The 13,479-nt window shown below is 42.6% G+C and overlaps 1 protein-coding gene across 5 annotated transcripts in view; it reads left to right on the top strand.

Moving 5' to 3' along the window:
- The window catches only part of SLC5A9 (solute carrier family 5 member 9), a 68,712-nt gene that overhangs the window by 31,977 nt on the left and 23,256 nt on the right, over window positions 1–13,479 (top strand). For all 5 annotated transcript variants that reach the window (XM_029617944.1, XM_029617942.1, XM_029617943.1 and 2 more), the window contains 5 exons: window positions 3,325–3,430; window positions 4,758–4,838; window positions 7,512–7,717; window positions 8,572–8,707; window positions 11,603–11,710. In XM_029617944.1, coding sequence (XP_029473804.1) covers window positions 3,325–3,430; window positions 4,758–4,838; window positions 7,512–7,717; window positions 8,572–8,707; window positions 11,603–11,710 — 637 coding nt within the window. The remainder of the gene's footprint in view (window positions 1–3,324; window positions 3,431–4,757; window positions 4,839–7,511; window positions 7,718–8,571; window positions 8,708–11,602; window positions 11,711–13,479) is intronic.

The raw sequence follows: 13,479 nt of genomic DNA, 5'->3' as shown, positions 1-13,479 counted from the left end.
CACCCAAAGTGTAAAAAAAAAAAAAAAAGGTATCTCCCGTACCTTGTCATAATGCTTAAAAAGATGAACAGAGGATAGCAAACCATAAAAGAAATTTGACCAAAAAAAAAAAAATAACTCCGATTGCGTTATCTGGAAAGCATGTGTTCAGTAATGTTGCTTGAGTTCTTCTACCTGAAATTGCCCGTTTTAGGCATTTTGCTGTTATAAGTGATCCCCGAGTTGCTGAAACCTGCCTGGGATTGTGCAAACTTTTTTGATGCAGCTGGTGCTAAAGCAGTGGTTCGGCAGCTGAACAGTTTACGTAAATACAAACAGTTGATCTTAAGGTACATAGCACCACTCTTCACGGTGCTATACAAACTGAATATACTGTATCTTAAGGCAGCATGGGAAATATACTTGCCTTATTTCTATTTGCTGGCGGGGCCAGTAGTGATGGTGCAAGCTTTCAGTGCATGCCGCTTGACAGAAACATTTTGGGGCCTACACAGTGAAGTTCAGCATCATGTCAATGCCGTTTTTTGCACGAGCAAGGCCCAGCGTGCCATGCAAACGATCTTAAATGTGCACATTCAGATGCTCCTTCCCTCCAGTTGCTTTCATTGTGGCTTGGTTAGCCACAGGGGATTGGGGCAGGTAGCTAGCGGACACAGCGTCTTTTTTTAGTTACCGTTGATGCTGCTGCCGGCATAATGTTAACGGTGTTACTGGTATAACGTATAATTATAGCTGTAATAAAAAATACTTTATGTTTCAATTTCGTGTTTTATATATATGATATAGGTCTATGTGAGGGTTGATTTTATTGAGCAGAGATGATCTTATTGGGGTCTTTAATACATTAATAACGTATTGCATACCACATTAAGCGGTGGTTTACCATGGATGTAAACTTTTTATCGATTGCATTTTTTAAAAACCTTTTTTTTTGTCTCTGTTTTACTGCATAGGCTTCTTTATCTTTCATGCTATGATTAGAGATGCATGGAAAACTCATAATCAAACCGAGCTGGTGGATTTCAGCCTGGTCTGAGTTAGGACATAAGTTTGCAATATTCTCCAGATTCAGTGGGGGGAGCAGGGGGGAAATTCATTTAATTTCCCCAGACGTATTTGGGGAAAGTTTGACCTGATTCATTGGGATCAGAGCAGAGGGGGTAGAGGGAGAGATGAGGAGGGATCAGGGTGAGGGCAGGGGCTGGGTACTCAAATGCTTAGTTACGGCTCTGATAGTACACGCCCAAAGTTTTCAATATTGAAATAGTGAAATTGATCAATACAAGTTTAAATATATGAAATAGACGCTTCAAAGGATGACACCAGTATTGCTCGTATGATGGAAAGTAATGCTCATGGGTTATCTAGCAGATTGGTAACTCACTTATCCTATACACAGAATTATATTAAGAGAAGACAAAAAGTCAATACAGGAATAGGACAGAAACCTGACATTAAATGGTTTAGCACTTTATTTCTTTTCCATGTGGAAATCCTGTGAATAGTAGCAGAAAGACTTACTAGCAATGCTCACTTTAGTTTGATGTGGCCTGCAGGAAGACTGCTGTTGCATTTTCTGGGATATCCCTGACTAGTGTACTTCATATTTTCCCAGAAGGCTAAGTTTATTACCCTGGCATGTAAGCGTGCTGTCTCTCCGTCTTGGCAGTCTTATGGGATGTGTCGCCATGCAGAAATTGCAAGAGTCCTCCCCCTTGCACGCATGTGTGCGTGGTGCTTGGATTTTTATAACATGCACATGCATGTTATAAAATCGGCGCATCCATTTGTAAAATCTACCCCTGTGTTTAGTATAGTAGGATTCGTATGTATTTTGTAAACACAGATATGCCGGTCTAATACTGCTGCGTTAAGCGAGACACGTATCCAAAGCATGATCCAGTGACACCCTAGATGGGTCAGCAAAAAGGGGCAGAATGAAACGACCCAACAGCAGGTCCACTCATTCCATCAGCAGGCAAAGCACAATGAGCCAGAAGAACTGGAAACCTGCCCAGAGTCTTAGGTGAAAGGACGATAGATACGTTAAATAAGTAAGCAAAGATACTTTGCAGGGCCCAATGCCTGGCCAATGATGGGAAAAAGTGTAAAGAAAACATACAAACAAATAAAAAGCTATTTGTATGTTTGCACACGTTTTCAGTTCAGGCCAATGGAAATATTTTGAAAGAATATAAGAACACGCCACTGCCTTGCATGATCTAAATGAACCTTTCCTTACCAATGCCCCAATAAGAGAGAAGGCACAGAAATGTAATGCGCCAGAAATCTAATCTAAGCTTTCCCCAGCAGCTCAGACGATATCATTTCTGGATCTGAACACAAATACCTATCCTGCATTGAGACCCCATACAGACCGTGGCATGACCATTTCTCTCTATATTAGGTTAGGATCCACTGAGATTTGTAGTCAGCAAGTCGGGCGCGAGGATAACTTGCTCTGTATATTATGAGTGAGATAAACGTCCCACTGAATATTCGTCCCTAAACTTAAAAACCTAACCGGCTGTGTTTGATTATAACCGGTTCGGTGTTTAGTTATTCGGCCTCGTGTGGCTACTTAACCAGATCTTTTCAAAGGACATCATATTAAGTAGCGTAGTGAAAAAAAATGAAAGAAGAAGAGACTATGGCCCAGTTCCTCACAAACTTTCCTACATGTCAAGTTGGCCATGCACTCCCACCCCCTAATCCCCTCTTAAATTTAAGGAAAATGTTCCAGGATCCCTCTGGTCCTCCCCTCCTAACGTGGTCCTGCCAGCGGGCCCTTCTCCCCTGCCACAGTCTAAATGTGCTGCACTGCCCCCCCATTCCTATCCCTCCCTGAACCTGGCACCGTCCCCCCCCCCCCCCAACATAAAACTCCCTGCCGGGAGCAGAGTCTGAAATTGCCCCCTCCCAGTGCAGCTTCTGTTGCAAGCTGCGCTGGAGGCGTAGATTACTCCCAGTACGGGAAGGGCCCTTAGCTGGATGGGGCTGAAGTCAGTCAAATAACTGAAGCCCTCCCTGGAATGCCACCTTTTTTTTTTTTTTTTTTTTTATCATGACTACATTTTAGCCGTGTAATGACTTATCCGGCTAAAATCCAGGTCGGTGAGTGGCTTTGTAGATGTGAACTATCTGTGTCTATATGGCTTTGAATATTGACCTCATACGTTTTTAGGCTAAAATTATGTGGTTTGCCTCTCCATTCATATTTTCCTTAATTTCTTCCTTCCTGCCCCGTACCTCACCCTGTTTAAGGTCTGTTTATCTTCTCTCTAGTGGAATTTTAGACATAAACATTGTTTTCTTTCACTCCAGACGGATATCTTCTCAGGAGCACTGTTTATCCAGCTTTCCTTGGGTTGGGACATTTACCTCGCCACAGTGATACTATTGCTGGTAACTGCTCTCTACACCATAGCCGGTAATTCCGCTGGTTTAAGCTACAGCTTCTTTGTCTACTGATTAAAATATATGTGATCAAACGTTTCATCAATACATGATAGGCAAGAAATAGTTAAAATCAAGCCCGATATACTACACTGTACAATAGATATGAATGATGGCATTGAGGTCCAGAACCATCTTTATCCTGGAACAGGACCCGGTGTGGATCTTATTTTATTACCTCACCTGGGATGTCTTTCACACCCCTCCCTCCCATTCTACCTTCTCCCCCTCCTTTGCTTTCACTTCTCATCCTCCCCTTGCTCTTGCATCCTGCCCTTCTTCCCCCTCTATCTTTGCTTCCCTTGCTGTCGGCTCTCGCCCCCTCACCTCGACCCCACTGCGCTCACCTCTCTTTTTTGTGACCACCTCAGGAGCTAGAAGGAAACCTTTCTAAGCCAATGCTCCTCCTCCGCCCTCCCGCAGCTGCTTGGTTCCCCTGAGCGTGAGTCAGTGAGCCTGGGGGGGGGCTGTATGTGGGGGCGGTGGCAGCAGTGGTTCACAAGAGTTGCTCCAGAGAAGAGAGGAAGCAACTCCTGCATCCTCCTGCCTGATGGTGGCCCCCACTGCAAGAGCTGGCTCTGCCGCTAACCTCTGCTGTTGGCCTTTCTGTAGTCTTGGATTGGTGCGACCATGACAAGACACCTCCAGCCATCATGCCCGGTGCAATAGCACTATCCAGACCGACCTAAAGCTAGCTCTGCTGGGCTCATCAGGTCGAAGTAATAGAAGCGTGAGTTCCTTTGAGTCAGCCTAAGTCAAGTGTTTTGGGTAATGTCCAAAGCGATTGATCTTTTTCTAATGAGGGGGGGAAAAAAGCATTCAGAAAAACGTACATTTTCATATTGATAAACAACACATCAGGTGCACCCCAAAATTGTGAATATAATCACATAACATAGTTGGAGGAAAACTTCAGATGCACAATCTTGGCAACACATGCCATTGATGTGGAAAAAGCGCCATCATGAGTGATAAACCTTTTCTATTTTTATGCAAAAATTTTTATTAATTTGAAAAATGCTGTTGTAGCGATGCACTCAATGTTTTTGGAACAAAAATGTAAATTAAAAACATTTTTTGCATAAAAATAGGCAATTTGGACTGGAGGTTTTTCACTCATGATGGTGCTTTTTTTCTGCACTGTCAGTAGCTGAGGTTTTGCCTTCAGAGCACCCAAGAATAAAACTGCACAGCAGCCTACATGACCCTTGGGATAGGTCCAGCAAATTAGGGATGCAGTCGCTGCTGACAGAAATGTGAGAAGTAAACCTTTTGTGACTGTTTTGTCTTTCTGTCTGCAGGAGGTCTAACGGCAGTGATATACACAGATACGCTGCAAACTATAATCATGGTCGCTGGATCCTTTTCTTTGATGTTCATAAGTAAGAAAGCAGGAGATTTTCATTTTTATAAAGCCAATTGTGTTTCTCTAAAAATGTAGTTACAGATCTGACTTACAGCATATGATATAAGGTAAAAAATAAATGCATCTGGTATGCAAATCAACCAGTCGACCGTTTTCAATGCAGATAGTTGGGTGTGATGCTCCGGTCTTTTTCTGCCGTCATTACTACCGGTATGTTACTGTTAACAATGCAGAAGGAAGGCAAAACATTACTCTGTTAGGCACTGACGGAGAAGCTTGCGATAAAATCATCCTTGAATAACTCCAGGTTGCTGGGATTTCCAGTCTTTTGTTGCTCACTTGGGTTCTTTGAAAATAGTTGAGCAGGTAAGCTTAGTGGATCAGGCTGGGAGGTATTTCTTATCCAGACAGGGAAGCTTCTCCCTCTCTGTGGATGAACAGACAACCTCCCCACCCTTCTCCCTTCCCCCAGCACCAGAACCTTCTTCTGACAAGCTACTCTTCATGGGCAGCCTCCGCCTCCGACTAACCTAAAGACTACAGAATCAGTTCAGTTCACACCTTGGATGAGTGGTTCTAGCATTGCCAAAGTCTGTTAAACACACACAAAAGGGTTAAGTTCCACTTCCACAGTAAATGCACAGCTGATCCCTCATCATGGGGGAATTCCTTTCTGGAAACATCTTGCACTGTTCATCTGCTGAAAGATCCACCACTTATTTGACTCTTTGCAGTTGAGATAAATGTCATCCCTATGGTTCCTCCCAGAAGCTCTTCCAAAAAGAAACTAGGCCTTAAGCCTAGGAGTACAGTGTTGGGATTACTCCCTCCATTTTTCCGCCCCAGGAAGTCACAACAAACAAGCAGCAGGCAGACCAAGCACTGGAATGCAAAAGCAGCTGGGAGAAAAAGAGCACGCTCACTGTGCGTCTCACCCTTTTATACCATTGGATGTCACTGATATTTATTTATTGATTTATTTATTTGTTTAGACATTTTATATACCGTCGTTTCATGTACAGATCAAAGTGGTTTACAGAGTGACATTTAAAGTAATGCCTCAACAAACAATGATTGGTTATAGAAGAGGTATTCATAGACAGATATTAATATTTATCAAGAGACATTATCTATTACATATTAATAACTGATCTAGTACTTAAGGTAAAATAAAAATGAAATGATAGTTTTCACATCTTAGAGTGTTGTTTTGAGAATCTTACATTCTCTCGTTTGGTTTATTCTTCATAATTTGATTATTATATTTTGTTCTTTTAGTCTTTGTTGCTCTGTATATTCTGATGTTTTTAAGTTAGATTGCATGCATTTTTGATTAGTCATGTTTTTAGCTCATATTGAAAGCTCTTTCTGTCTGGTAAAATTTGTAGCTTCTCAGGCATTGAGTTCCGAGAGCTTTGGACCCGCTATGGAAAATACACGTTCTCTTATTTGCATCAGATGCGTGTTCTGTAATGTGAGAATAATTAGTAGGCCTTTATTTTCAGATCTTAGTGTTCATTTAGGAATGTAAGGTTGTAGCATCACTCCTAACAAGCCAGTGTTATTGGAATGAATGAAGCTGAATATAATTGTTAATACTTTATAGTAGATTCTGGCTTGTACTGGTAGCCCATATAGTGACATCAGCGAGAGTGTTATGTGATCATATTTGCTAGATCCTAATAAGAGTCTAGCTGAAGCATTTTGTAATAGTTGTAGTGGTTTTAAGTGACATGCTGGAAGTCCTAGTAGTAAGGAGTTACAGTAGTGTAGGTCTGAGAAGATTAGTGTTTGCAGTACCATACGGAATTCCGCAAATGTTCCGGAAAGAGGGATATAAAAGTGTATGTTGTCAGCATACAAGAAGCATGTTCCTTGATTCATCAGTATTTTACATAGTGGGAACATGTATATATTGAATAGTGTTGCTGACAGGGCTAAGCCTTGAGGGACACCCGTATCACTTTGGAAAACATCTGATAAATGGTTGCCTAGTTTGAACACAAGAAATTGCCATACTGGGTCAGACCAAGAGTCCATCAGGCCCAGCATCCTGTTTCCAACAGAGGCCAATCCAGGCTACATGTTCCTGGCAAGTACCCAAAAACGAAGTCTCCCATGCGCCTGGGGGGACCTTGGACAGCGGCAGTGGCGTCAGGAGACACAGAGAAGGCGGAAGCAGGCCGCGCCTACCGAGGTCGGCGTCAAGGACGGAGGCGAGCTGCAAACAGGGCAGGAGCGAGCCTTCTGGCCCCGAGGTGAGGGGACCCTGCCATGCGGGTCCGCGGCCGGGGAGCCTAACTATCGTACTTGATCTCTGTTCTGGTAAGCTTTTTAGTCAGACGAGCAAGTTATAATCCCTGAGGTCTAGTCTTTCTCTGATACAACACCAAAGGTAGAACTCTCTTCTTAGCATTTTGAACCAAATATGTAATTCTGATCTGTTCAGTCAGATAAAATAACTTACAAATAGGGATATGAAAGATACTGTGTGCTTAAATGCAAATAGCCTCTGGGAGCCTAGCTTTCCATCACAAGAAGTTGACTCCCTAAATTGTGTTCTCACTGTTACTTGTCCTGAATTAGCCGAGGCAAGTCATATATTTTCTTCTGTCTGCTCAACTGAATAGTAGCAATGCTGACAGTCAAAGCATGTTATTATTATGGATATTTTGGGCTTTCCTTTCAGGCTTTAATAAAATTGGCTGGTATTCGGGACTCGAAGAGAAGTATATGAAGGCAATACCTAGTGTCATAGTGCCGAACACGACCTGCCACCTTCCCCGTGCGGATTCTTTCCATATGCTCCGAGATCCCATCACTGGTGATCTTCCTTGGCCAGGGCTAATATTTGGCCTTACTGTGCTAGCTACATGGGTTTGGTGCACTGATCAGGTAAACTCGTGGTTTTTGTCATTCTTTAATTTTATTCTTTTTAAGTGAATGGCCAGACATGGAAAAGTGAAAAAAAAACAACCTAATTTTTTTCTGTCGCATGCCTTTTTTTTGCTGCCTTTGTCATGTTAAGAAATAGAACAAGCTTTGCCTTTCAGAAATAGGGTTCCAAATATTTGAAACTGATGGCATTTATATGCAATTCCAAGTTTTATTTCAGAGATTTATAAGGTATACTTTTCTGCACTATAGGAACCATTGTGAAAAAAAACATATTACCATTTACTAAACAGTAAACTTTTCTCTTGTGTCCTCATGGTACTGTAATAATAATAGAAATGCATTTCTCTCTTGCTCCACTGTTTGTGGCGAGTTTCAGAAAACGCTCATAATTAAAAACAAAACTCAACCAAGAAAACCAGGATCATCCATCACACTATGATCAATAACAAAAGCCTGACTACTGCTAATACCAGCTCAGTTCTAAACTCAATCATTTTTGTATGAAGGCACCCGATTCTTTTGAAATGAAATTATACTTTGCACTTTACCATAGATGCAAATATGGATGCACATTAATTTGTTAGGTTTTGTTACTTTACCTGCATGCATTATTTTGTGCCCATAAAAATCTTATTTAGATAGATAACATGAATTGTATACATGTATATAAAAATGCATTTTATTAATGAAATAAAGCAAATGAAAATAAAAAATGCAGCAACAAAAAAATACCGAAATCTCACATGACATTTTTCCTGTGCACATCCCTAGATGCTAATCCTAGGAAGATTCAGAGCCATCATGCTGATCTGAAATTTATATTACCATTATCTTGTGCTAATGTGTTCTAGGTGCTGGTTCAGAGGTCTCTTGCAGCCAAGAACTTGTCTCATGCCAAAGGGGGTTCTGTGCTGGGAGGATATTTGAAAATACTACCAATGTTTTTTGTTGTCATGCCAGGTATGATCAGCAGAGCACTTTATACAGGTAGGTCCTTTTTTTTTTAAGCTACAGCATGATTCCTGTATTGTTTGAACTATTCTTCCTGTTAGTATAGATGTGTACATACTAGCGGATTTACTGGGATTTGCAGATTCCCATGTGTCTCTTTTTATAATAATTTTCAGTTTCTGATAGTGGAGTATTCGTATTGCACTAGGCTGCGGATCCTGTATATTTCCTGAAACTACATGGACATCTAGGAGACAATGAAATTCTCAGCTCTAACATAACAGAGGGGAACAGTTCTAGCCTTATAGCAAAGATATCCTCTGTGTAAACTCCTTGAAGGAACATATAAAATGATAGCGTGTCTGCTGCCTGTTTAAGAGCTAGGCACCAGTCTCTGTGGCTTCTTGCTTCAGCAAATGGTTGAGCAGATGATGTAGTGGAACTGGCACAGAGGGTATTTCATCCAGCTGGATAGGAAAACCTTCTTTAAAGTTCTTTCCCTCTGTGACCCCTCTGACTGCACCCCAATTTCTTCTTCATTCCTACACATGGTTGTTAAGCATCCCCACCTTAGATGGGGGGTCTCACCCTGGATGTATCTTCAAACAAAATAACTTTTATTTTGCAAGCCTAGGGTTCCCAGAAGTGATCATGTACAGTAAAAGGCACTGATTTGATCAGGGTTCATAGGTTCTAAACTATATGGATATAAATTCCATGTGTGATGGGGAAGAGTCTAGTGGTGGGGGTATACTACCATCCGCCTTGCCAGAATAAACAGATGATGAAATGCTAACAGAAATTAGGGAAGCTAACACATTTGGCAGCAAAATAATCATGGGAGATTTCAATTTCCACAAATTTATCAAAAAAGAGTCGATGGTATACCACAAAATGTAATCAGCAGATTTCAATTTCCCCAATAATGACTGGGTAAATGTCACATCAGGACATGCTACAGATGTAAAGTTTCTAGATGAAATAAATAACTGCTTCGTGGAGCATTTGGTTCTTGAACAGACAAGACAGGAGCTATTTTAGGCCTAATTCTTAGTGGAATGCAGGATTTGATGCGATAGATAATGGTTGTGGGGCGACTTGGCAATAGTGATTGTAGCACAATCAAATTAGACTTAATAACTAGAGGAAAGACATTACAACAAACTACTTCTCCAGCATTTAACTTTCAAAAAGGAGACAATCATAAAATGAGGAAAATAGAAATAAACTAACAAAAATGTTTTCTACTACATCCAAAGCAGGAAGTCTATGAGGGAGTCAATTGGACCATTAGATGATTGAGGGATAAATAGGAAAACAAGGCCACAGTGGAAAAATTACATTAATTCTTTGCTTTGGTGTTTACTGAGGAGGATGTTAGGGAGTTACTCATGCCAGAAACTGTGTTTAATAGTAATGATTTGGAGGAAATGAAACAAATCACAGTGAACCTGGAAAATGTAATAGGTCAAATTAGCAAACCAAAAAGTAATAAATCACCTGGATCAGATGGTCCTGAATGATGTAAGATATCATTAAACTCATCTATTGTACTTGAAGATTGGAGGGTGGCCAATGTGTTCTGAAGGGTAGTAACTGCCGCTCCATGCAGGTTACCCCATGTCTCTGTTTAGGGTAGTAACTGCCGCTCCATGCAGGTTACCCCCATGTCTCTGTTTAGGGTAATAACTGCCGCTCCATGCAGGTTACCTCCATGTCTTTGTTTAGGGTAGTAACTGCCGCTCCATGCAGGTTACCCCCATGTCTCTGTTTAGGGTAGTAACTGCCGCTCCATGCAGGTTACCTCCATGTCTTTGTTTAGGGTAGTAACTGCCGCTCCATGCAGGTTACCCCCATGTCTCTGTTTAGGGTAATAACTGCCGCTCCATGCAGGTTACCCCATGAACCCATTTCTTCAGTGTCTAACCTCTTGCCTTTGTGGATCCACAATGCTTATCCCATGCCCTCCTCCTGCAATTGGCAGAATGCATTTGGAAGTAGCCCCTTGGGTACATGCCATAGGGGTGTGCATTCGTATTGACCGCATATGTAAAACGCTACGCATATTTTTTTTTTAACTTAAAAAAGTGATGAGACATAAACGATCGGATTTCCCACATATCCAACATAGCTATGTTGGATATGTTGGAAATCGCGATTGTTGATCCAAAATAAAAATTTAAACCCCTCACCTTCCTTAATCCCCCCCCAAAGACTTACCACAACTCCCTGGTAAACTAGCGAGGAGTGAGGACGCCATTTCTGCAATCCTTTGCGAGGAGCACGTGACGTCGGCGCCACGTTGAGTGATGCGGCGTCACGTGATTCCCCGCGGGGTCGCGCCGGAACGCTCGTTCGGCCCAAAAGGAACTTTTGGCCAGCTTGGGGGGGTCAGGAGGCCCCCCCAAGCTGGCCAAAAGTTCCTTTTGGCCAGGAGGCCCCCCCCAAGCTGGCCAAAAGTTCCTTTTGGGCCGAACGAGCGTTCCGGCGCGACCCCGCGGGGAATCACGTGACGCCGCGTCACTCGACGTGGCGCCGCGTCACTCGACGTGGCGCCGACGTCACGTGCTCCTCGCAAAGGATTGCAGAAATGGCGTCCTCACTCCTCGCTGGATCACCAGGGAGTTGTGGTAAGTCTTGGGGGGGGGAGGGATTAAGGAAGGTGAGGGGTTTAAATTTTTATTTGCACATATGGACATATACTCAACTCATTGAATTCTGTTCACCGCGATTGTTTTGTTTTATGTAAACCGACCTGATTTGATATTTGTATCGAGAACGTCGGTATATAAAAATGCTAAATAAATAAAATAAATAAATATTGACCGCAAATGGGACCCCCTCTGGACATATGGACATAAACTTTTGCTCTGCACATCCCTAACATGCCATGACTAACCCATTTGCCTTTTCCACTGCAATTTTCTACAGATGAAGTGGCTTGTGTGGATCCAACTATCTGTGAGAAAGTCTGCGGCATTAAGGTGGGCTGCACCAACATTGCTTACCCTAAGATGGTCATTGAACTTATGCCTGTAGGTAAGAGCCCATTGATTGGGAAGAGAGCGTGTGTGACTGCACAGGATTACAGATATTACATTATTGGCTGCTTCAGTACTTAGATAAGATGACACATTTTATTTCTTAAAGCAGGGGCGGATTGTAAGAAAAATTCAGCCCGGGGGATTTTTTTCAAAATAGGCCCAAGGCTTATGTGTCCAACATCCTTGTGCGCTGTCTGTGCAGCACATGTTTCAACAGCTCCCAAAAGCGTAGGAAGCCGACCCTTGAGAGTACCGTGTGACCTGCAGCCAAACTATCAAAAAAACCAAATTCCACATTTTTCCTAAGTAACTAAGAAGATCCCTAGACCATGAATGATCAAACTGAACTGCAGTCCCCCTTCCATCCAGTCAACTGGCTGACCCTGTGCCCACCACAAGTCTGATTAACACATTAAGTGACAGCAGAAAAAGACCCAAGTAGAACATCCAGTCTGCCCAGCAAGTTTTTTTTATTTCGTTTAGGGTAACAACAACTGCTGCTCTGCTTTTCTTCATTTCCATCCTTTAGCTGCTATGGATCCTCTGTGTTTATCCCGCACCCTTTTGAACTTCATCACCTCTTCCAGAAAGTCATTCCATGCATCGCACCCCCCCTTGGAGAAATATTTCCTAACTGTTCCTATCCCCTCAAAGTTTCATATTGTGACCCTAGTTCTACAGATTTCTTTCCATTGGAAAAGGTGTTATTCTTGTGCATCATTAATGCCTTTCAGGAATTTAAAAGTCTGCATCGTATCTCCCCTATCTCTCCAGTCCTCCAGGGAATACATATCCAGGTCCTTCAGTCTCACTTCATATGACTTTTGATGCAGACCCCTCACTATTTTGGTTGCCTTTCTCTGGGCTGCTTCCATCCCATCTCTGTCTCTTTTGAGATACGGTCCCTCTCATGTATATATAGATCCTGGATTCCTGACCTGTTGTTAAAGTCTCTTGCCAACCAATCAGCTCTTGAAACGTTGCCAAGTGATGAGGCAATCACAATGCCAACCAATGGCTCAGACACATATTCTGCTGTTGTGCTGCTGCTCATGTGCTCATTCAGGAGGTAATTTTCAATGGAGCTAACATGTAAACATAACATACTATTATCAATTTTAAAAGCCCATTTACACACTTACAGTACACTTATGCGTCTCAGACCTATTGGCAATTCAATGGCATATATTTTAGCAATTTTCAAAAGCCCACTTACATGCGTAAAACCCAGTTTTAAGCGTGTAAATCCTTTTTAAAATTAGCCCCCCCCCCCAGTGAATGCCCCTTGCATCATTATTTAAAGTTCTTGCTGCACCCCCTCCCTTTCCCACCCCTTCTCAGCAGCCCCACTCTCCAGGAGACTCATTGGCTCCACAGCTACCTGCCCCTCTCAGAGCTCAGTCCTGCCACCTCAGACAGAAGCCTCACTAACAATGCACAGGCACTTCCTCCTGGCTCACCCTCCCCCCCTCCCTTTCTGTGACTGTAGCTTGCCACCCCCTGCTACTTCAGCCCCTTCCCATTGACTGTGCTGCACAGTCTGCTGCTTTTATAGTTATGGTTTTTCAGGTTCTGCTCTGCCTACTTATTCCAGGGTAGGGAGGACCAGAAGTCGTTCATGCCGCTGGATTTCTCATGGATTATAAAAAATAAAATTTAGCCATAGCCAAGACTGCACGTAATCACTGCTGCAGCCAAGACTGGGGACAGCTACTGACACAAAGCTCGAGGTGGCTTCCTGCTTTCCCGTATGGAACCAGTGCA

Source organism: Rhinatrema bivittatum, chromosome 10 (assembly GCF_901001135.1).
Source record: "Rhinatrema bivittatum chromosome 10, aRhiBiv1.1, whole genome shotgun sequence".
In the NCBI taxonomy this organism is placed as follows: domain Eukaryota; kingdom Metazoa; phylum Chordata; class Amphibia; order Gymnophiona; family Rhinatrematidae; genus Rhinatrema; species Rhinatrema bivittatum.
The sequence above is the reverse complement of the archived record's forward strand: the minus strand, read 5'-3'. Positions and strand labels throughout refer to the sequence as shown.